Source organism: Tursiops truncatus, chromosome 17, assembly GCF_011762595.2.
Source record: "Tursiops truncatus isolate mTurTru1 chromosome 17, mTurTru1.mat.Y, whole genome shotgun sequence".
Classification (NCBI taxonomy): Eukaryota; Metazoa; Chordata; class Mammalia; order Artiodactyla; family Delphinidae; genus Tursiops; species Tursiops truncatus.
In genome coordinates, this window is record NC_047050.1 from 67,899,274 (window position 1) to 67,917,719 (window position 18,446).

The 18,446-nt window shown below is 51.5% G+C and overlaps 1 protein-coding gene across 8 annotated transcripts in view; it reads right to left on the reverse strand.

The window, feature by feature from the left end:
- ASAP1 (ArfGAP with SH3 domain, ankyrin repeat and PH domain 1) overlaps positions 1-18,446 on the reverse strand; it is a 349,999-nt gene that overhangs the window by 10,208 nt on the left and 321,345 nt on the right. For 6 of the 8 annotated variants that reach the window (XR_012327408.1, XM_073794762.1, XM_073794761.1 and 3 more), the window contains 3 exons: positions 12,627-12,797; positions 4,237-4,306; positions 1,550-1,608 (listed from right to left, as the gene is read on the reverse strand). Coding sequence is in view for 7 of the 8 variants with exons in the window: in XM_073794762.1 (XP_073650863.1) it covers positions 1,550-1,608; positions 4,237-4,306; positions 12,627-12,797 (300 nt within the window). In the remaining variant the exon portion in view is untranslated. The remainder of the gene's footprint in view (positions 1-1,549; positions 1,609-4,236; positions 4,307-12,626; positions 12,798-18,446) is intronic. The other 2 variants (XM_073794764.1, XM_073794763.1) reach the window with 1 other exon arrangement.

Consider the following 18,446-nt stretch of genomic DNA (forward strand, 5'->3'; position numbering starts at 1 on the left):
GCGGGGAGCGGGGCAGGCAGTAGAAGGAGCTGCAGCCCCGCGCCTCCCGACGTCACAGACGCCCTCTGTCTCCAGCTCAGGAGGCTCAGAAACACATCCGGGGACTCTACCTTTTTTTGGGGTGAGAGAGGGAACCACTGGATGGATGGGACAGAGTGACCATGGATCACCCTGGCTCTTCTGCTGAGGAAAGACTGCAGGGCCAGGGCAGAGGCAGATAGACCAGGTAGGAGGCTGCAAGAGTCTAGACAAGAGATGATGGTCCCATGGACCATGGTGAGAGTGGGGGACATGGGAAGGAGTGCCTGGATGTTAAGACACATCGAAGGGAGAACCAGCAGTATGTGTGGAAACACTGGATGTGGGGCGTGGCAGGATGGAAGGAGTTGAGCTTCCTTCTTAGGTTTTAAGGCCCAAACACCTGGACCTGGACAATATCGCCTGTAACAGATAGGGACACTGTGGGAAAAACAAGTCTAGGGGGGTGGGGTCAGAAGTGTATTCAAAATCTTAAGCTGAGCAGCCTGTTAGACATGTGATAGAGCAGAGATATTACAGAGCCTGGTATGTGTGAGTTTAGATTATAGAGGGATTCTTGGGCTGGGGGGATAATGTGGAGGTGCCAGGGTGGGTTCCCCAGGGAATGAGGGCACATTCACAAGAGAAGTGACCATGGCGAGCCAACCTCTGGAGGCTGAGGACACGAGGAGGGCCCAGCACAGGAGGGGAGCAGGGACTGTCAGTGCCCTAAGAGCAGGACGGTGTCCATAGGCCAAGTGCAGAGAGAGTAACCAGCCGGGCCAAAGGCTGCAGGTGGGTTGAGCTTGACCACCCGCCGACGGCCTTGTGGAGTGGTCTTAACAGAGGATACGTGAATGGATCTTGGCTTTGAGTATCAGCATCTGGAACTTCACTCAAAGAGAGACGATCAGATGGCACGTCCCTCTCAACTGAAGAACGCACCACAACCCAGGAAGGAGCTGTGCAAAGCCTGAACTTGTATCTGATCGGGTCTCTTGATCCAACTTTCAATTGCTAGGAAATGCAGAGGAACATGTTAAATAACCACATGGGGATGCCGGTCAGCAAAATCCAGCCTTTCTGAAGCATCATCTCATTTCGTCCTCACAAAACCTGGTGAAGCAGGTGTCCTGGCCCTACTGACAGGTGAGGAATCTGAGGCTTAGTGAAGCTTTGGAGTCCCCTGCCCAGGCCACACAGCTAGTAAGTGGCAGAGCTAGTACTGGTTCCTAGGTCTCTCTGATCATGTTTGCAAGAAAAGAAATGGCACCTGGGGATACTAATGATGTGTCTTCTGAAAAAGCATGATGTTTTTAAGGAAGAGTTTGGTGTTCTGCTAATCACAAAATTTGGACCTATTAAGTATTTTTCTTCATTAAACAAATATTAAATACACATCTACTACATACCAGCTACTGCTCTAGGCATCTGAGATAGAGCAGGGAACAAAACAGACAGACGCCCCTGTCCCCTTGGAGGGTATAATGACACTCTAATTACATGCAAATATGAAAAAGATAAATCTTACCTTTCTGAGGTAGTTTAGGAAGAACTCTTGGGCCAAGGGCAGTCTTTGCAGAACCGGTGCTAATTAATAAATAAGAATCAGTTAGGATCTCAAAGTGCTATAAAATCAACAGCAATATATATTACTCAAGGAAGTCATAGGAGTTTACAGAATTATCTAGAAAGTCTTTCATAATTTCTCTAACAAAAGATTATCGTCTGCTTTCCCTAATTCAAAGTTTGCCTGGATTTCCCTGAGGATTATCTTCTTATTCCCAAGTCTGCAAAGTGGAGTCAACAGGGAAATTCATGCAACAGCTAACCTCTGAACGACAGAGCCTAATTCCTCCTCTTCTCGAAAGCTTTCCCCAGGTAATAGCGTTTATGAAAGCGCCTGGCACACTGCAGGTGGCGCCCCCAGTGCACTGCACAGAAGTAACTCAACTCATGGGACCCCAAAACGTAACTCTTGTCACCTCCGTTTTCACAAGAGGAAACCGGAGCCTGTGCAGCTTCAGTGACCGGCAGAAGGTCCTGAGGCCGGTCAGTGGTGGAGCTGGATATTCAGACCCAGCTGTTTGACTCCAGAGCCCTTATGTTGTCTCTCTCTGCACCAGAGCAAACAGCTTGGGTCTCAGGCCTCCAGACTCTTCCTGAGCTTTTCGTCCTTTTGGGCGACTTGTAAATGAGCAGAGGAAGAAAGCCCGGGGAAGCAGCCCCTGGCACAGAAGCCGCCCTGTGTTGTCTAACATCATGTGACTCCTCACACCCCTGCCACCATCGAAATGCCAGCGCTGCAGGTGGCATCTCTCAGTTGGAACGCACTCTGTTCCTTTTACAAGAGGCTCTATCTATTCCCAGAGGACACCGGGAGCACTGCAGACCCAAACAGCAATAGCATCCAAGTGCCGGACTTGTATCTGCCAAGATCCCCTTTTATTACCTCGTTTATCCTTTTCTGTGCTCTGGTGGCCTAAGAACTGGCTTTCCCCCCTTCTTTCTAGCCTAACTGCATCTAAAAGGACAGGAAAAGGCAAACCAACCAAAAAGAAAACAAAAGTGCGATAAGAAACATGCAACGCAAGCATCTTCCATCCTGGCCGACAAATCACCCTTGATCTTAACTGCTCTTCCCTCGGCTCCTCTGAAATCCTAAGGTCTCTGGGTTACTGGAGGATCAGGCTGTTGAGATGCAACGACACCGGAAAGAGTGAACACGCGAGGGCTGTGCTCTGAACATTGCTGGAGTGTGTGTTTCGGCCTCAGCATCTTCGCAGGGATGCACACCTACCCGTCATGGACGTAAGTTCAATGGTTTCCTGACCAGCGTGCTGAGGCCAAGCCAGAGGCTCGGAAATGCCTCACACGGGAAACCTGGGGTCAGCACTGCACGTGCGTGGACGCAGGCTTCTTCCTCTGCTGCTGGTGGGGCCGTGTGCATGTGTGTGTACATGTGTATATGTGTGTACACGTATATGTGTGCGCGTACACGTATATGTGTGCGTGTACACGTGGGGGGCTTGATTCCATGTAAAAAACACTTTGTGGGCACTTTCTCTGCATCAGACTCTCCTTCCTCTGGAAGGAGACCACTTGTCCTGCGGTTTAGAGCCCCCCAGGGCGAGGTGGGGAAGGGCTGAGGGGAGTGGCAGGCACGGCGAGAGGAAGGGGAGGCTGTGGAACGTGGCGCCTGAGAACCCCCGGGGTGAGTCCAGCTCTGCATCTGCTACCACTTAAACTCCTGGGGTCCGTGTCCTCATATAATACTGAGGGCAGCAGTGACCAGGCTGCCTCATAGGGTTATAAAGACTAAACGAGATAGTGGCATTAAAAGAAACGAGGACTTCGTTTTTTAGCTTTGACAAGCTCTGGGAAGCGGCTCCTTGTGTCCCTACCTGGGTCACACTTCTCGAGAAAACCCTCTGCGCTGGGACTGGGTAGATGCTGCCCACAGAAGACCTTCCAAAGTATCTCATTTCAGTGGAGGAGGGGAGAAAGGGACACCACGCCCCCCTTTTAGCCTAGCTTAAAAAAGTCTTACAGGGCTTCCCTGGTGGCACAGTGGTTGAGAGTCTGCCTGCCGATGCAGGGGACACGGATTCGTGCCCCGGTCCGGGAAGATCCCACATGCCGCGGAGCGGCTGGGCCCGTGAGCCATGGCTGCTGAGCCTGCGTTTCCGGAGCCCTGTGCTCCGCAACGGGAGAGGCCACAACAGTGAGAGGCCCGCGTACCGCAAAAAAAAAAAAAAAAAAAAAGGCTTACAGACAGGGAATCTGGGAAGAGTCATATTTTTATGTTTGAAAATCTCTAGGCTATTGGATTTCCCTGAGATTCATCTTTTTATTCCCAAGTCTGTAAAATGGAGTCAAGAGGGAAGGTAACAAAACAAAATGACTAAACTAAAAACCTGAAGATAAGAACTCCTTCTGGCAGACTCTGCGATCCTCGGGGAGGTGGGGTCCATTCACGCCAGGAACCTGGATGTGGAGAGCACTGCTTCCCTAAAACAAGGTCTGCAGACCCTGCCCGGCCTCGAGAACTGTCTGCCAAGGGGCTTTTGCAAACCAGGGGAAGCACTCAGGTTCTCAGCATGATCAGCGCCAGCTGGCAGGCCACACCTTGAGCAGATGGCCCCTAAAACCCAATTCTGTAACTCTGCCCACGGCGACGGTGAGCCTGCCAAGCGAGCACGTGCACAGATGGCTCACCTCGACTGCTGGGACAGGCCCTCGAACTTGTTAGCGGTCTTACTCGATGATGATGGACCCACGTCGTTACCTAGGGGGAAGATCAAATGTGAAAAGCCACGTTTTCCAACAGGAAATGGAATGTGGGGACACAGGAATAGGCAGGCAGGCCACCCTCAGGGTCCAGAAAGGAAGTCAAAAGCCTCAAGCTAGAACAGTACACATTTCTGACATTACAACGATCCGGTTTGGGTCTTGACAATGTTTTTGTTCCTATTAAATATTTTAAAAAGATGAGTGATCTGCTCCCTGGCAAGGCCTCCAAGGTCACAGGACCTGGGGGATGTCCCGTAGGTTCAGGATCTTGTCCTTAGCTTGGTGGCAGGGGAAGCAGAGTAAGGCTTCAAGTTCACCACAGATTCCCACACCAGGGGACCACCACTGGGGACCACTGGGGGTGTGTGTGTGTGTGTGTGTGTGTGTGTGTGTGTGTACACACCATTATTCAGCAGGGTGGTGGTGACTGGCCATCTGCTGGGCAAGGCCCTCAGTCACTTATTTACCAATCATTCGTTCAGACATGAGAATGTTTATTAAACATCTACTATGTGCAAGGCATGAACATGGAGCAGGAGGCACCAAGGCAAGTTAAACCTCACCAGAATATGTCATCCCTCCTGTGAGGGGCACAGGCACGACCGATGCTGACAGGGTTGGGTGCTGTGAAACAAGGAGAAGGAAATAGCACCTGAAGTGAACTGGTCATGGGCTTCCCTGGTGGCGCAGTGGTTAAGAAACCGCCTGCCAATGCAGGGGACACGGGTTCGAGCCCTGGTCCGGGAAGATCCCACATGCTGCGGAGCAACGAAGCCCATGTGCCACAACTACTGAGCCTGTGCTCTAGAGCCCGCGAGCCACAGCTACCGAGCCCGCGCACCTAGAGCCCGTGGCTCCACAATTACTGAGCCTGCACTCTAGAGCTTGCGTGCCACAACTACTGAGCTCACGTGTCACAACTACTGAAGCCCACGCGCCTAGAGCCCGTGCTCTGCAACAAGAGAAGCCACTGCAATGAGAAGCACGCACATCGCAAGGAAGAGTAGCCCCTGCTCGCCACGGCTAGAGAAAGCCCGCGCACAGCAACAGAGACCTAACACAGCCAAAAATAAATAAATAAAGTAGATAAATTTATTTTAATAAATAAATAAAGTGAAGTGGTCAGAGGGCAGGGAAAGTCCTCTCTGGGGGACACAGACCCTGAACAGTGAAACACCTTCAACAGGGGAGCAGCAAGACCAAATCCACGGGCTTGTCAAGGAGAGACAGAGACTGGCCAGAATCAAAGTGGCCTCTTCTGTGGCCCGTTCCGCGCTGGGGGGAGCCCGCCCAGGAGGGACCCCAGGAGCCCACTGGGCTCGGCTATCTCTGGGGTGCTGCCCCCTCTCCTCGCCTGCTCGCCCTTCCAGCGACCGCTCTGGACACTCCATGTGTTCCTGTTTCTGCAGAGCCCCCTCCCCTGCCTGGACACCCGCAACGCCTCCCGGGTGGCGCTGACGGGCTGGCTGAAGGGGGGAGGTGAGGGGGGCGGGCCGAGCAAGCACCCGGGCTGACGCTCACTGTGCAGAGGCGCCCACACTCTCCCACCTCACAGCAGGGGGAGCTGGCCCCATCCTCATTTTAAAGATGAGGAGACAGGGTTAAGTGACCCAACAGCCACAAGTCACATGGTCGCACGATGTACCTAGTGGTCCTGTACACAGATGCACGCGCTTCTCATTACCCATCATGACGCGCCAATAGCAATATTGGTTAATAGCAACTACTGTGTATTGATCACTTACTCTGAGTGAGGTACTCTGCTAGGTACCCCCTAGTCGTTACATCTGTGAGATATAAAATGGAAGGCACTTACATTGTGTAAGAAGAAACAAAGAAGTAAAGCAAAGGTCAAGGTCAAGCAGCTGGTAAGGGCCAGGGCTGGGACATAAAGCCAGGCAGTGCCCCTCCAGGGCCTGCGTTCAACCACTACACTCGCCCCTCCAATCCCAGTCCCACTAACCTACAGGACAGGGTGCAGCTGGCAGAGCGCTAAGGTGGGCGCTCCCGGACAGGACTTCAACTTCAGGACATACATACAAGAAGAAACAAGCTCAACTGGTGCTACCAGGGCCAAAGACTTTCAAATACACTTTTATTTTAATAAGACACCCCTCCTAACCATCCGTATATTTCCACGAGTCTGTAACTTGACAACGAAGGACTTCTTTGGCAGCCTCTCATGACATCCTTCGAGCTGAGACTTCCTTTAAGGCAGGCATTTCTTTTCAGCATGGTATGGGAATAAGCCGTTGCATCTGCTAATTTCTGTTCCAGGTAGAAAACACCCCAAACCAGTGATTCTTCACCCTATTAGGCGTGAGACTGAATATGAGACCATAAAGGCTGTAAGAGCCCCCGGCTCTGCCTGGGGCCGCCCACTCTGTCACACAGACAAGCCATCACGTCAGGGGCTGTGGTCCGACAGCCACAGCTCATGTGTCCAGTGTCCTCACTTAACCCTCCCCTCTGGCCACGCTCCAAAGACACTGTGTGTTTTTATGCCTCTGTAAATTTGCCCCCTCTGTTCCTTCTCCCTGCAACACCTATCCCCTCCCACTGGGCGTAAATTCCTTTGTAACCTTCAAAGGGTCTCTCCAAAGTCAATTTCTGAGAGTTCTTCCCAAGCCAGACTCGGTCTCTCCACACCCCTGGTGAGCCTACAACCATTCACCACAGACGACGATCAGGGGCAGATTTGGGAGCCAGACAAGCCTGGTTTTGAATTCCAGCTGTACCACCGACCAGTGGGTGTGAGTTCTGATGACACTGCTTTTTCTACTGAGCCTCAGTTCCCTCTTCTTCTTCTTTTTTTTTTTTTTGCGGTACGCGGGCCTCTCACTGTTTTGGCCTCTCCCGTTGCGGAGCACAGGCTCTGGACGCGCAGGCTCAGCGGCCATGGCTCACGGGCCCAGCCGCTCCGCGGCATGTGGGATCTTCCCGGACCGGGGCATGAACCCGTGTCCCCTGCATCGGCAGGCGGACTCTCAACCACTGTGCCACCAGGGAAGCCCCCTCATCTTTAAAATAGGAATAACAGTACCTGCTTCACTAGATGGGCACGAGCATCATGAGAGAGAAACCACGGAGTGTAGTTCATGGTGCTGGACCACAGAGGGCATGACACAAACGCAGATCACTGTTCTGAGCTCTCTGATGAGATGTAACAAAAATGCAGGTGATTTCCTCAACGAGTGAGCATTTCACAGACAGGGGCTCTACCTTGTCCGTCCCTGCAGCCCCACTGGAGCCCAATGTCCGCACAGAGCAGTCACTGGGCGCTGCTGAATGAAGACAAGGCCCACAGAGCGGACTCCTCCACTCCTCCCCCCACAGCCTGGTTTCTTGCGCACCTGGGTGGGGAGGCACCTGTGGTCTGGCGGACAGGAACCCTGCTGTGCCTGGGCAGAGAAGCGTGGCTTTGAAAAAGTTCCAAAAATAGGATAGCACTAGAAGGAGGCGCAGAAGCATGGCAACAGCTCAGTCCTTTTTTCCTCTCTCCGTGCAACCTGGGAAATGACTGTGGTACACACACAGCTGTGTGAGGAGAGGGCTGGAGACGGACGGTGGGCAGACAGTTTAAAAAGCTGTGGCCAAGGGCTTCCCTGGTGGCGCAGTGGTTGAGAGTCCGCCTGCCGATGCAGGGGACGTGGGTTCGTGCCCCGGGTCTGGGGGGATCCCACATGCCGCGGAGCGGCTGGGCCCGTGAGCCATGGCCACTGAGCCTGCGCGTCCGGAGACTGTGCTCCACAACAGGAGAGGCCACAACAGTGAGAGGCCAGCGTACCGCAAAAAAAAAAAAAAAGCTGTGGCCAAGACTACAGGTCACTTACTGTAGTTCAGAAGCTGTGGGCCAGGAGTGTGGAACGAGAGGAGGGCACTGCCCAGCAGTGCCTGGCACACAGGCTCTAGGAGTCTTCTGGAAGAGTGGGTAATTATACGAACCTCGGAGTCAGAAACAGGTTCAAATCCAGGCCTTGAAGTTATCCGACAAGTCACCTGACCTCTGTGATTCAATTTCCGCATCAGTAAACCAGGGACCACGACAGCCCCTACCTCACAGGACAGTTGTGATGGCTTAACACGGTAACGTATGAGCAAGTGCACAGCAGCTGGTACACGGTGAATCATCTATATGTGGTGGCGGCCATTGTCATTTCTAGAACTGCATGTAAAATGGGGTCGGAGTGGTGGGGGGAGGTGACTTGAGAATATATTGGGAAATCCAAGAAAAAGAAAGAATCAGGAAGTTTCTACCCAAAGGCTCTTTTACAAGCCAATACTACTTCTAATAAGTAGACGTGGGGGACTTGGATCAAACATTTCAAATACTGACCCATTTTACCTGGAAGTTCTGGCCTTGAAATATGAGAAGGGAATCATCTTGTGGTATAGTTTTTCATCCATCATCTATTCTCCATTAAAAAAAAGAGAAGCGTATAGAACTTAAGTCCCAGTGGCCAAAGATAAGGAATGCAAGTGATTCTCAGAGGTCTCTTAGCCAGGTATTGGTGGAACATGGATCAGAACTCAGGCTTCTGGGAAGTTTGCTCGGTGCACTATATGGTTTCCCAGGATGTGCCCCGTAAACACTTCTCTGAATACCTGACAAAGGACGGAGGTCCCAGGGAAAGCTGATCTCACGTCGTCATTACAAGAATCTCAAGTGTGAGAAAAGGCTTAATCTTATGGCCACCATGAACTAGATAACTGGCTGCATTGTTTTCTTTGCTCTCACCTCTAAGAACCTCAGTGTCAAACCCGTGGTCTATTTCCAGCTGCTGTATGTGACCTTGTGTTATGCATTTTGTGATGACATAACACCCCTGGACTTCATCTTACTTTGCTCCCTTTATTCTCCCTTTGTCCTCATTTCCTTATTAATTTAATTTGAATTGTGTTAAAATGTGTTGGTCTGTTAGAAAGCAGGTTATAAACAACTTATTTTATCTCCAAAGGTGAGGTTTAACGACACGCCACTTCAAAAATCAACAGTCCCCGCACCTAGTTGCTTCTGCCACTGGCCTAGTTGTTTTCTGATCGAAAGCCTGCCTCTGCCGTCTCCCTAGACAGATGGCCGAACCCATCACCATAGCGGGGCTGCAGTATATGATGCCTGGGCCATCCTGGGCACCGTGGATGCTGTGGTCCTGGCAGGGAGAAAGCCCGGGGTGGCCTCCCCACACACCAGGGCTCCGTGCTGCAGAGACGAGGTGGCACAGCCAGGCGGGGGGTGCCTACCTGCCGGGCTACCTTCCCCCGTCTCCATTCACAGGCAAAGAAACAACTGCCGAGACAGGGGAACAGCCAAGGGGATCACTGAGCCGTCAGTGCAGAGCTCAGCAGAGCAAGGAGAGCGCGAGGGCCATGGGCTCTCCCAGCCACACGGGCTTCCCACTCACCAGCTGTGAGAACTTGGGCATGGAACTGAACCCTCTGTGAATCTCAGTGTCCTTAAAATCAAGCCCCTTGCATTTCCTACTCTGTGGAACTGGCCTTAAGAATTCAATGAGTGCTATTAACTAGCCCCAGTTTACAGCCGGAGAAACTGAGGTATGGAACGATTCAAAGGTAACTGCTGAAAGCCACAGGACTACCAGGTGGTGGAGGTGGATTAGAATCCAGGCAGTAGGACACAGGTCCACACCGGAGCTCCACTGAGACAGAGACAGCTCGTGCCCTTGTAAGGAGTTCATACTGCACTGGGAAAGACAGAAAGGCAACCAGAACCACTGTGTGATAATCCCTATGCCAGAAGGAGCAGAGAGTGGGCATGGGGGTGCTGGCCGGGCCAGGGAGGGTCTCTGAAGCAGGTCCCTGGACAGTAGATCTGGAAGGATGACTAAGCGTGAACACAAGTGGACAGACTGCTCGAGCCTGAGGGCACACTATGAGCAAAGGCTCTGCTCTCAGGGGAGAGGATGGAGTTGGGAGCCTACCAGCTCAACACGGCAGGCACGTCCTAGGGCAGGGGGTGGGCAGGTGAGGCCAGGGCGAGCTCAGGGCTGTGCTACTCCACCTCTGCATGTCTGCCCCCCACGCCCCGGTCCAGATCTCAGACAGCCCAAAGGCCCTCACCTCAGGGGCTGTGGGGAGACGGCAGGTTTAGGGGAGCACTGGAATGATGGGTGTCTAGAGGGAAGCCGCAGGTACCATAAATGCGGCCTAGGAATCTGGTACCCCGTGTGCCTTATCAATTAAGTCTGACCCCTGCTTCGGCGTCTGGATCACAACGTCAGTGGGAGACAGGTAGGGATAAAACCCGCGGTGATCATACAACACAAAGCATGAAGACCCGGATCTGAGCCACTTTAACCTGCCTGGTGAGAGGCTTGTTACCGTCCCGCGTCTGCAGACGCCTTTAAGAACATCTCCCCTATGTGCTCACACACCGACTCAGAAAGAACGGCCCTGACGGCCACAGAATTACCACCTGGGGTTGTCTGTGACGTGTACAGTGGTCACTTCTGCGTGGAGAGATTTTGATTTTTGTCCCTTGAGGCTGGGGGTAGGTGGCAGCCAACTGCTCAGGGCCCACAGCTTCCAAAGCTTGAAGGCTCCACTCACCGTCCGGGGCACCAACTCACGCTCATCAAGGGGTAACCTTGTTTCTTGGTGAAAAATGCCCCTTGTCCACAACGAAACCCACCCAAAGCCAAACCAAAGCAAATGCACACCCGCTTTTTTTCTAGTCCTGCTGCTTAGTCTAAGAAAGGGATGATTCTTAAGCCGAGAAACAGAAATTTAGTAAATTTAACTGCAGACTGATGGAGTCTGTGAGGCACAATGAACTTTACGCAGAAATAAAACCCGAGTAAACAACAGGATCAGAATCTAGTGAAATTCGAAAAGGTCAGTCTGTGATTCGTGGTACGAACACCTGCAAGAAACTGGTGACCTTCGGTGGAGCGTTATTTGGGGCAAATAATTCTTCCTCTTGGAAGAATCCTTTTGGAAGAATCCTGGGGACTCCTGAAGGCCCTGGGGTGGGGCCTCGGGCAGTGTCAGGGACCTGCATGGTGCTGACGTGCGCCTGGGCGCACCGTCCCCGCAGCCGGTCTCACCGGGAACAGATTTGTCAACACCCGCTGCAAATGTGCCCTCCCCGCGAAGCCTGCCGACGCAGCTGGACACCCTGCTTCAGCATTTCCGCAGTATTTGGTGAAGAACGCACGGCACTCGTGTCCCTCCTGGACCACGAGCTCCTTGAGCACAAGGGTGGAGAAGCCCAAACCCCAGGCACCAGGCCCGTGGAGTGAACGGCTAAGCACAGACAGTCCACACGCACTGTGGCATCTGGGTCACATGACACACAGGCGTGCCCGTCTGCAAATGGGCAGCATGGCTTTTCCCAGAAGCTCCCCAAATCCAGAACACCTATTAGGGGCTTTCTGACGAGGCCTTTAAAAGCATTCAGCTGAGCTCCCTATCAGTTACAAACAAACAAAACAGCCATGACACGATTCACTGGCAAGGGGAGGTGAGCCATGCAAACCAGCAGGGCCAGGACCCCGTGGGCGCCGGGAGACACCGGGCTCTTGAGCGAACCTGGTGGCAGGCTGGTGAGCTACAAAGGGAGATAAAGACAGAAACCGTGTTCCTTGTGGATAGAAATTTGTTATCAGCCACCAGTGTCACTGAAATGGTAAACTACTAACTGATCTGCGCAGGTCTGTTTATTCTCAATCGATTATGAGGTACCTACTGCATGCTGGGCTCGACCCTAGGCTCTGTGAACACAGAAAGGAACAAGACAGACAAGGGCCCTGCTCTCACGGAGCTAGGTTCCAGAGACCGAAAAACCGAACACAAATGAAACACCTGTCAGCGGCGATCTGGGGTCCTGAGGGAAACACTGGGGAGGGGGCTCCCTCAGAGAGGATGGCCCAGGAGACAGACATGCAGGCGGAGGAGGACGGGAGGGAGCAAGGCTTTCAAGCCCATGACAGAGCTGCAGGGAGGGGGCGGCCCCAGGAAGGAAAGAGCCCGGTGGAGCCAGAGGTGAAAGCAGGCCAGCGAGGCTGAGCGGGGGACAGGAGCTGGGAGGGACCAGCCTGACCACCTGGGCCCTGGTGGGTGTCTGGTGCACAAAAAGTGCTCAGCAGCTTATCACTAGCACACTTTTTAAGCGGTGGTGGTATTTTCCCCCATGTTTCTTTGGCCATAAGAGGCTGTGCAATCATATGTATCCAGGCCCTCACCCAACGTGGGTGCGGTCTGGTCCATCTGCTGGGTGTGCTGAGCGCCCACTGCCCCCCGAGCCCCGTGCTCTGCCTGGCTCAGGCAGTGAGGGCCCTGACTGGAGGACAACTTACCCCAAGGAACTGCGCCTTTGTTTGGGGGCCCGTGAGGTAGTGGGCTGGGAGGGTCGGATAGGGTTCTCTTGTGTCCGGGCGGTGGGGGAGGAGGCCTCTTCTTGGACAGAGTGGAGCTGCCACTAGAGGTCTGGGTGCTTAGAGGGAGTGCTGAAGGTGGGCCAGTTGGACCTGGAAAGGAATCGAATGGTGCAGGAAGGTTAATCCCGGTCTCGCAGAGGGAAGAGCCTGTGTGCAGTCACTCCCACGCATCAGATGGAGTGTGACACACAGAGACTGAAGCACGAGGCTGGGGACGGCCAAGTCCATCGACCCGGTAATCCCCAAAAGAGGGCTTTTAAAAATTGCTGGTAAAAAAATTAAAAAGGAGACTGTGTGCTTTTAAGGAACAAAACGTCAGCCAACATGGAACACTACTGGGTTTAGATCATCCTTTGGGTACAACGGGAGAAATAAAACACACACATTTTAAACCAGTAACTCACTGGAACCACGGCAAAACCTACAGAGGAAGAAGGCACACAGCACTGCCAGCAAAGTCAATGGAGAAAGAGCAAAATACTGACTAAGGGCTTCCCTGGTGGCGCAGTGGTTGAGAGTCTGCCTGCCGATGCAGGGGACGCGGGTTCGTGCCCCGGTCCGGGAAGATCCCACATGCCGCGGAGCAGCTGGGCCCGTGAGCCATGGCCGCTGAGCCTGTGCGTCCGGAGCCTGTGCTCCACAACGGGAGAGGCCACAACAGTGAGAGGCCCGTGTACCGCAAAAAAAAACAAAAAACAAAACCGACTAAACCTCCAAAGGGCCTCACGTGGAAACATGAACACTGGATTCATAGAATAGGGTTTCTCTCTCCACTGCAATCTTTTTTTCAGTCAGCAAACGTTGCCTGAAGTTTTTTTTTAAATGACTTTTATAAATAATGAAGGTTCTAATGGAAAGGGTTACTTGGAAAGAAGGGAAATCCAAAAACCCTTTTTTCCTCCAATTCTGAACTGTTCTAGATATCATAAACCACCTATTATATTGGAAGCTTGAACAAGTTACATAAGCTTCACTGATTTCTATAGGTTTAAAAAAAATTTTTTTTTTAAATTTTTGCCTGTATTGGGTCTTTGTTGCTGCACGCGGGCTTTCTCTAGTTGCAGCGAGCGGGGGCTACTCTTCATTGCGCTGCGCGGGCTTCTCACTGCAGTGGTTTCTCTTGCTGAGGAGCACGGGCTCTAGGTGCGCGGGCTTCAGTAGCTGTGGCACGCGGGCTCAGTAGTAGTGGCTCGCGGGCTCTAGAGCGCAGGCTCAGTAGTTGTGGCGCACGGGCTTAGTTGCTCTGCGGCATGTGGGATCTTCCCGGACCAGGGCTCAAACCCGTGTCTCCTGCATTGGCAGGCAGATTTGTAACCACTGCGCCACCAGGGAAGCCCTGATTTCTAAAGGTTTTTAAAAAGATTCTACTTTCTCCAGAGGTAATGATAGGATAGCAATAATGATATTAATATCACACACACACACACACCACTACTGCAAAAGTTGACTTTTTGAACTAACGCTTTAAGAAAAAAAGGAGTTTGTTTTCAATGAGCGCTATGGGAGTAGTATATATGCTGTTAATTTTGTTTATTCCAAGAGACACTGAAGTGGCCGGTGTGTGCCGAGCACTATATGCTGGGCACTTTGACAATCTCTCTTTATGATCATTACCAGGTTATGGTTTAACTGGACAACAGTGTCCACAAACATTAAAAGAGAAAAAAAGGAAAGAAACAAAAAAAGCTAGGAACACTGCCACACCAAATGTTTATCGCAGGATAGCAGGTACCTGGTGATCCAGAAAGGCTCCAAAAGAGCTTTCTACATTCTGCATATTAAAAGAGAAGCGTAATTACTGCTGGCCTCCTTCCTTGGGAAAACAAGCTTTGCTATTTCCCGTGATCAATTACCGCTCAGTACAAACACAGATTTAAACCCCCATTTCTCAAAGACAGTCTCGTCTTGGAAGTAAATACCATTCATCTCAGTAAAATGGTCGTGTGCTTTAGAATTAAATGGCCCTAGCGGCAGTATTTATTCTCAGTCCTACTGATGAGATACGTGATGGAAGCCTTACCGATATCCCCAATCAACGCCTAATTACGGCACCAGTCACTGACGTTTCAGAAACTGTTTCATTTTTTAACAGTAAAGGCATTGTTATTTTAGCCTTGTGTTTGTACAGTGCTTCCTAGTTTTCAAAATGTGTTGGTACATGCTATTTGCCTTGATTTTCATAACAACCCTGTGAGGCATGTGGGTCTGGTATTACTGGTCCCATTTGGCAGCTAGGAAAGCGGGGCTGTTGCCACGAGGGGCGGAGCTGAACCGTGATGCAGGTCTCTGGGGGTGGCGAGGGCTCGCCCCGTCCTGAAAGCCAGGCCAGTATTTTCTGGGCTCGCCACACGAGGAAAATGGCAACAACAACGCTCGGTACTAGGAAGTGGAACTTTCCTCTTGGAAATAAATGGAGAATACATAATAGACAATGGTGAGATTCCCCAGCAGTTTCGTCTGTATCGCCATCTAGGGACTTCCTGATGCAATGCATCTGGAAGGCCATAATCAATCCGTTTCAAATCCCGCCTGGAAACACAGATGGCCAATGGAGCTATATCTCTGGGCAAAGCTGTCTGTGTACGTGGTTTTAGGAGTGATCAGACCAGAGTTGTCCTGTAACCACAAACCAAGCAAAATCAAGCTTCCTGAATCATCATTTAAAAAATGTAGGGGTTAGTGTTCCCTTCCTGACGTCATCACAGCCTTGTCTTACTTTCAGACATCAGCTACTACAGTCTCTAATTATCTGTCTTTGCTGACTTGTTCATTGCCTCTCTGTCCACCATGCTGCAGGTTCTACCAGGGTCAGGCTGTTCTCTGGCCTGGGGTAGAGAAAGCTGCATTTCGTAAATACAGTATCGAATTAATGGATGAAAAAACTTCTACTTCTCTTGTTGTAAGGCTAGTGATCCTTAAGGAAGACAGAACGTCTCACTTAGGGTGACAGATCAGAAACCAGGGAGAGAGGGGACCTGGGGAGAGACAGTGTGAAGTTCGAAAATAAATATTCAATACTGTAATGGACTTTCATGGCAAACAACACACAGACCCACCTATTGTTCTGTAACAGAAGTTACAGAAGGGAAGATGCCATGAAATCTTCTTGGCTGGTAGGGCATGAGTTAAAAAAGGGTGAAAAACACTATATCAGACCCCAGAAAAACAGACAAAATTTTATAACTTTACTGTAAAGAGCTCAAAAGACTTCCAAAATAAGTAACTGGTCTTTAAGCACTAAAAGGATGTTTCCTGCCAACTAAACCTGAACATTGGCTTGGTCAGGAAAGCAGCACTTCTGGAGGGGTAAAGAAAGCTAAAACAGAACAAACAAAAAAACAGTAAACACAGCATCAAACAAACTCGAAAGGGGTGGGAGGCAAGATTAACAGGTGGGGAGGGGACTCGGGCAGCCAGTTTTCTTCCCTCCACTCTGCCAGGGCCTGTGGGAATAAGGAGAAAACACCCTAAGCCACATTTGCCGCTAATACTGGCTATTATGTCAAATTATCCTCTAACACTTTTTCTTAAAAATATGGTCTAGATTTCCGAAGCTGCCATATATATAGCTCCCAGGTTAAATTATTAGAAGGTCTTCTACAAGGAGGCAGGGTGTACCAACGCAGCTCTTACTGGGGGTTCACGTGCCTGGGGTTCTCCTGTATTTCCAGCAGCCTCTTGGTCACTCAGTTAGACGTTCTGCCAGGGCTTCAACGCTAGCGACCCCATGTGAGCTGTGCTGCCTCGAGCACCTCACCGTCACCGGCTCAGGGAGGTCCCTCACTGAGGCCTGCAGCTCAGACGTGTGGCCACCATGCGGCCAGAGCTCGGGAAGCCCACACGCGTGACGCTGCCGTGCATCTCAGAAGCCTCGAAGTTAATGACAGAGTTATATAGACAACTCTGGACAATACAAATGACAAACTTACCATTTTCTAATGGTTTTCACAGTACAGAACTTAAAAAGAATGGAAAGTTTCTATCATTTAAAAAGTAGATAGGGACTTCCCTGGTGGTGCAGTGGTTACGAATCCACCTGCCAATTCAGGGGACAGAGGTCCGAGCCCTGGTCCGGGAAGATTTCACATGCCGTGGAGCAACTAAGCCCATGTGCCACAACTACTGAGCTCATGCGCCACAACTACTGAGCCTGTGCACCTAGAGCCCATGCTCTGCAACAAGAAAAGCCACCGCAAGGAGAAGCCCGTGCATCACAAATAAAAGTAGCCCCCCTCGCCACAACTAGAGAAAGCCTGCGCACAGCAACGAAGGCCCAACGTGGCCAAAAATAAATAAAAAATAAAAATAAATTTATATATTAAAAAAATGTAGATAAAGATGCAAGAGTATTTACTTAGAGAAGAACTGTGTGTAGTAGGAAGGCGCTATCATCATCTCCATGCTCAGGTGGGGAAACAGAGGCACGGTGCAGAGGAGAGGGGCGTGTGGAGAAAGCACGGTAGGTTGGCAGCAGGCCTGGCAGGATCCCAACATGGCAGTGACACTGTGACAGACGCAGCGCTGCACACAGAACACGCAGGAGCCATTCACATGTCCTTCAGTCTCCTTCCAAGACACTGATCATTAAGAGAAAAGTGCCGAACTCAAGGCTCAGGGTTGGTTCTTTAACACTCATATACTCTTTTTTCTTTTTAAAAGGATTTATTTTGCTTTTAAAAATTTATTTAGGTCTTCCCTGGTGGTGCAGTGGTCGAGAGTCCGCCTGCCGATGCAGGGGACACGGGTTCGTGCCGCGGAGCAGCTGGGCCCGTGAGCCATGGCCGCTGAGCCTGCGCGTCCGGAGCCTGTGCTCCGCAACGGGAGAGGCCACAGCAGTGAGAGGCCCGCGTACCGCAAAAAAAAAAAAAAAAAAAAAATTATTTTTGGCTGTGTTGGGTCTTCGTTGCTGCATGCAGGCTTTCTCTAGTTGCGGTGAGTGGGCTTCTCATTGTGGTGGCTTCTCTTGTTGCAGAGCACAGGCTCTAGGCACGCGGGCTTCAGTAGTTGTGGCATGTGGGCTCAGTAGTTGTGGCTCGTGGGCTCTAGAGCACAGGCTCAGTAGTTGTGGCACATGGGCTCAGTAGTTGTGGCTCACGGGCTCTAGAGCACAGGCTCAGTAGTTGTGGCGCACAGGCTTAGTCGCTCCGCGGCATGTGGGATCTTCCCGGACCAGGGCTCGACCCCATGTCCCCTGCACTGGCAGGTGGATTCCCAACCACTGTGCCCCCAGGGAAGCCCTGCTCATACGTTCTTACGTGCAAGACGTACAACAGCATTTCCTCTGCTCCCCTTTCCGCACCCCGGCGGTCGGGCGACCTTTGCTCCCCTTTCCGCACCCCGGTGGTCGGGCGACTGGGCTGGCAAGCCCGGCACTGCTGAGGGCAGGAGTCACAGACGTGCTCTTGGCCAGCAAGGAGGCCAATGCAAGGTGATACACGTGTGCAGTGCTTTAAAAAGGATTGAGAGAGATGGACAAAAATAGGCAGAACAAACAAGCAAACAAAAACCCACTCACACACACAAAAAAACCCAGAAAAATCCAGAAAATTCAACACAAATGAAGGACAATGGTCCCTGGGAAGCTTTAAAGTCGAGCCACTCAAATGGCTGCCTTCCTGTGAGATAAAAAAAATCCCAGGGAACTCTACAGTCATCAGCATAAGAATAAAGCCACTCACAGGGAAACATCTCCTAGGCAAGCCCAACTCCTGGAGCAGGGCACTTGCTTACCTTCAGACC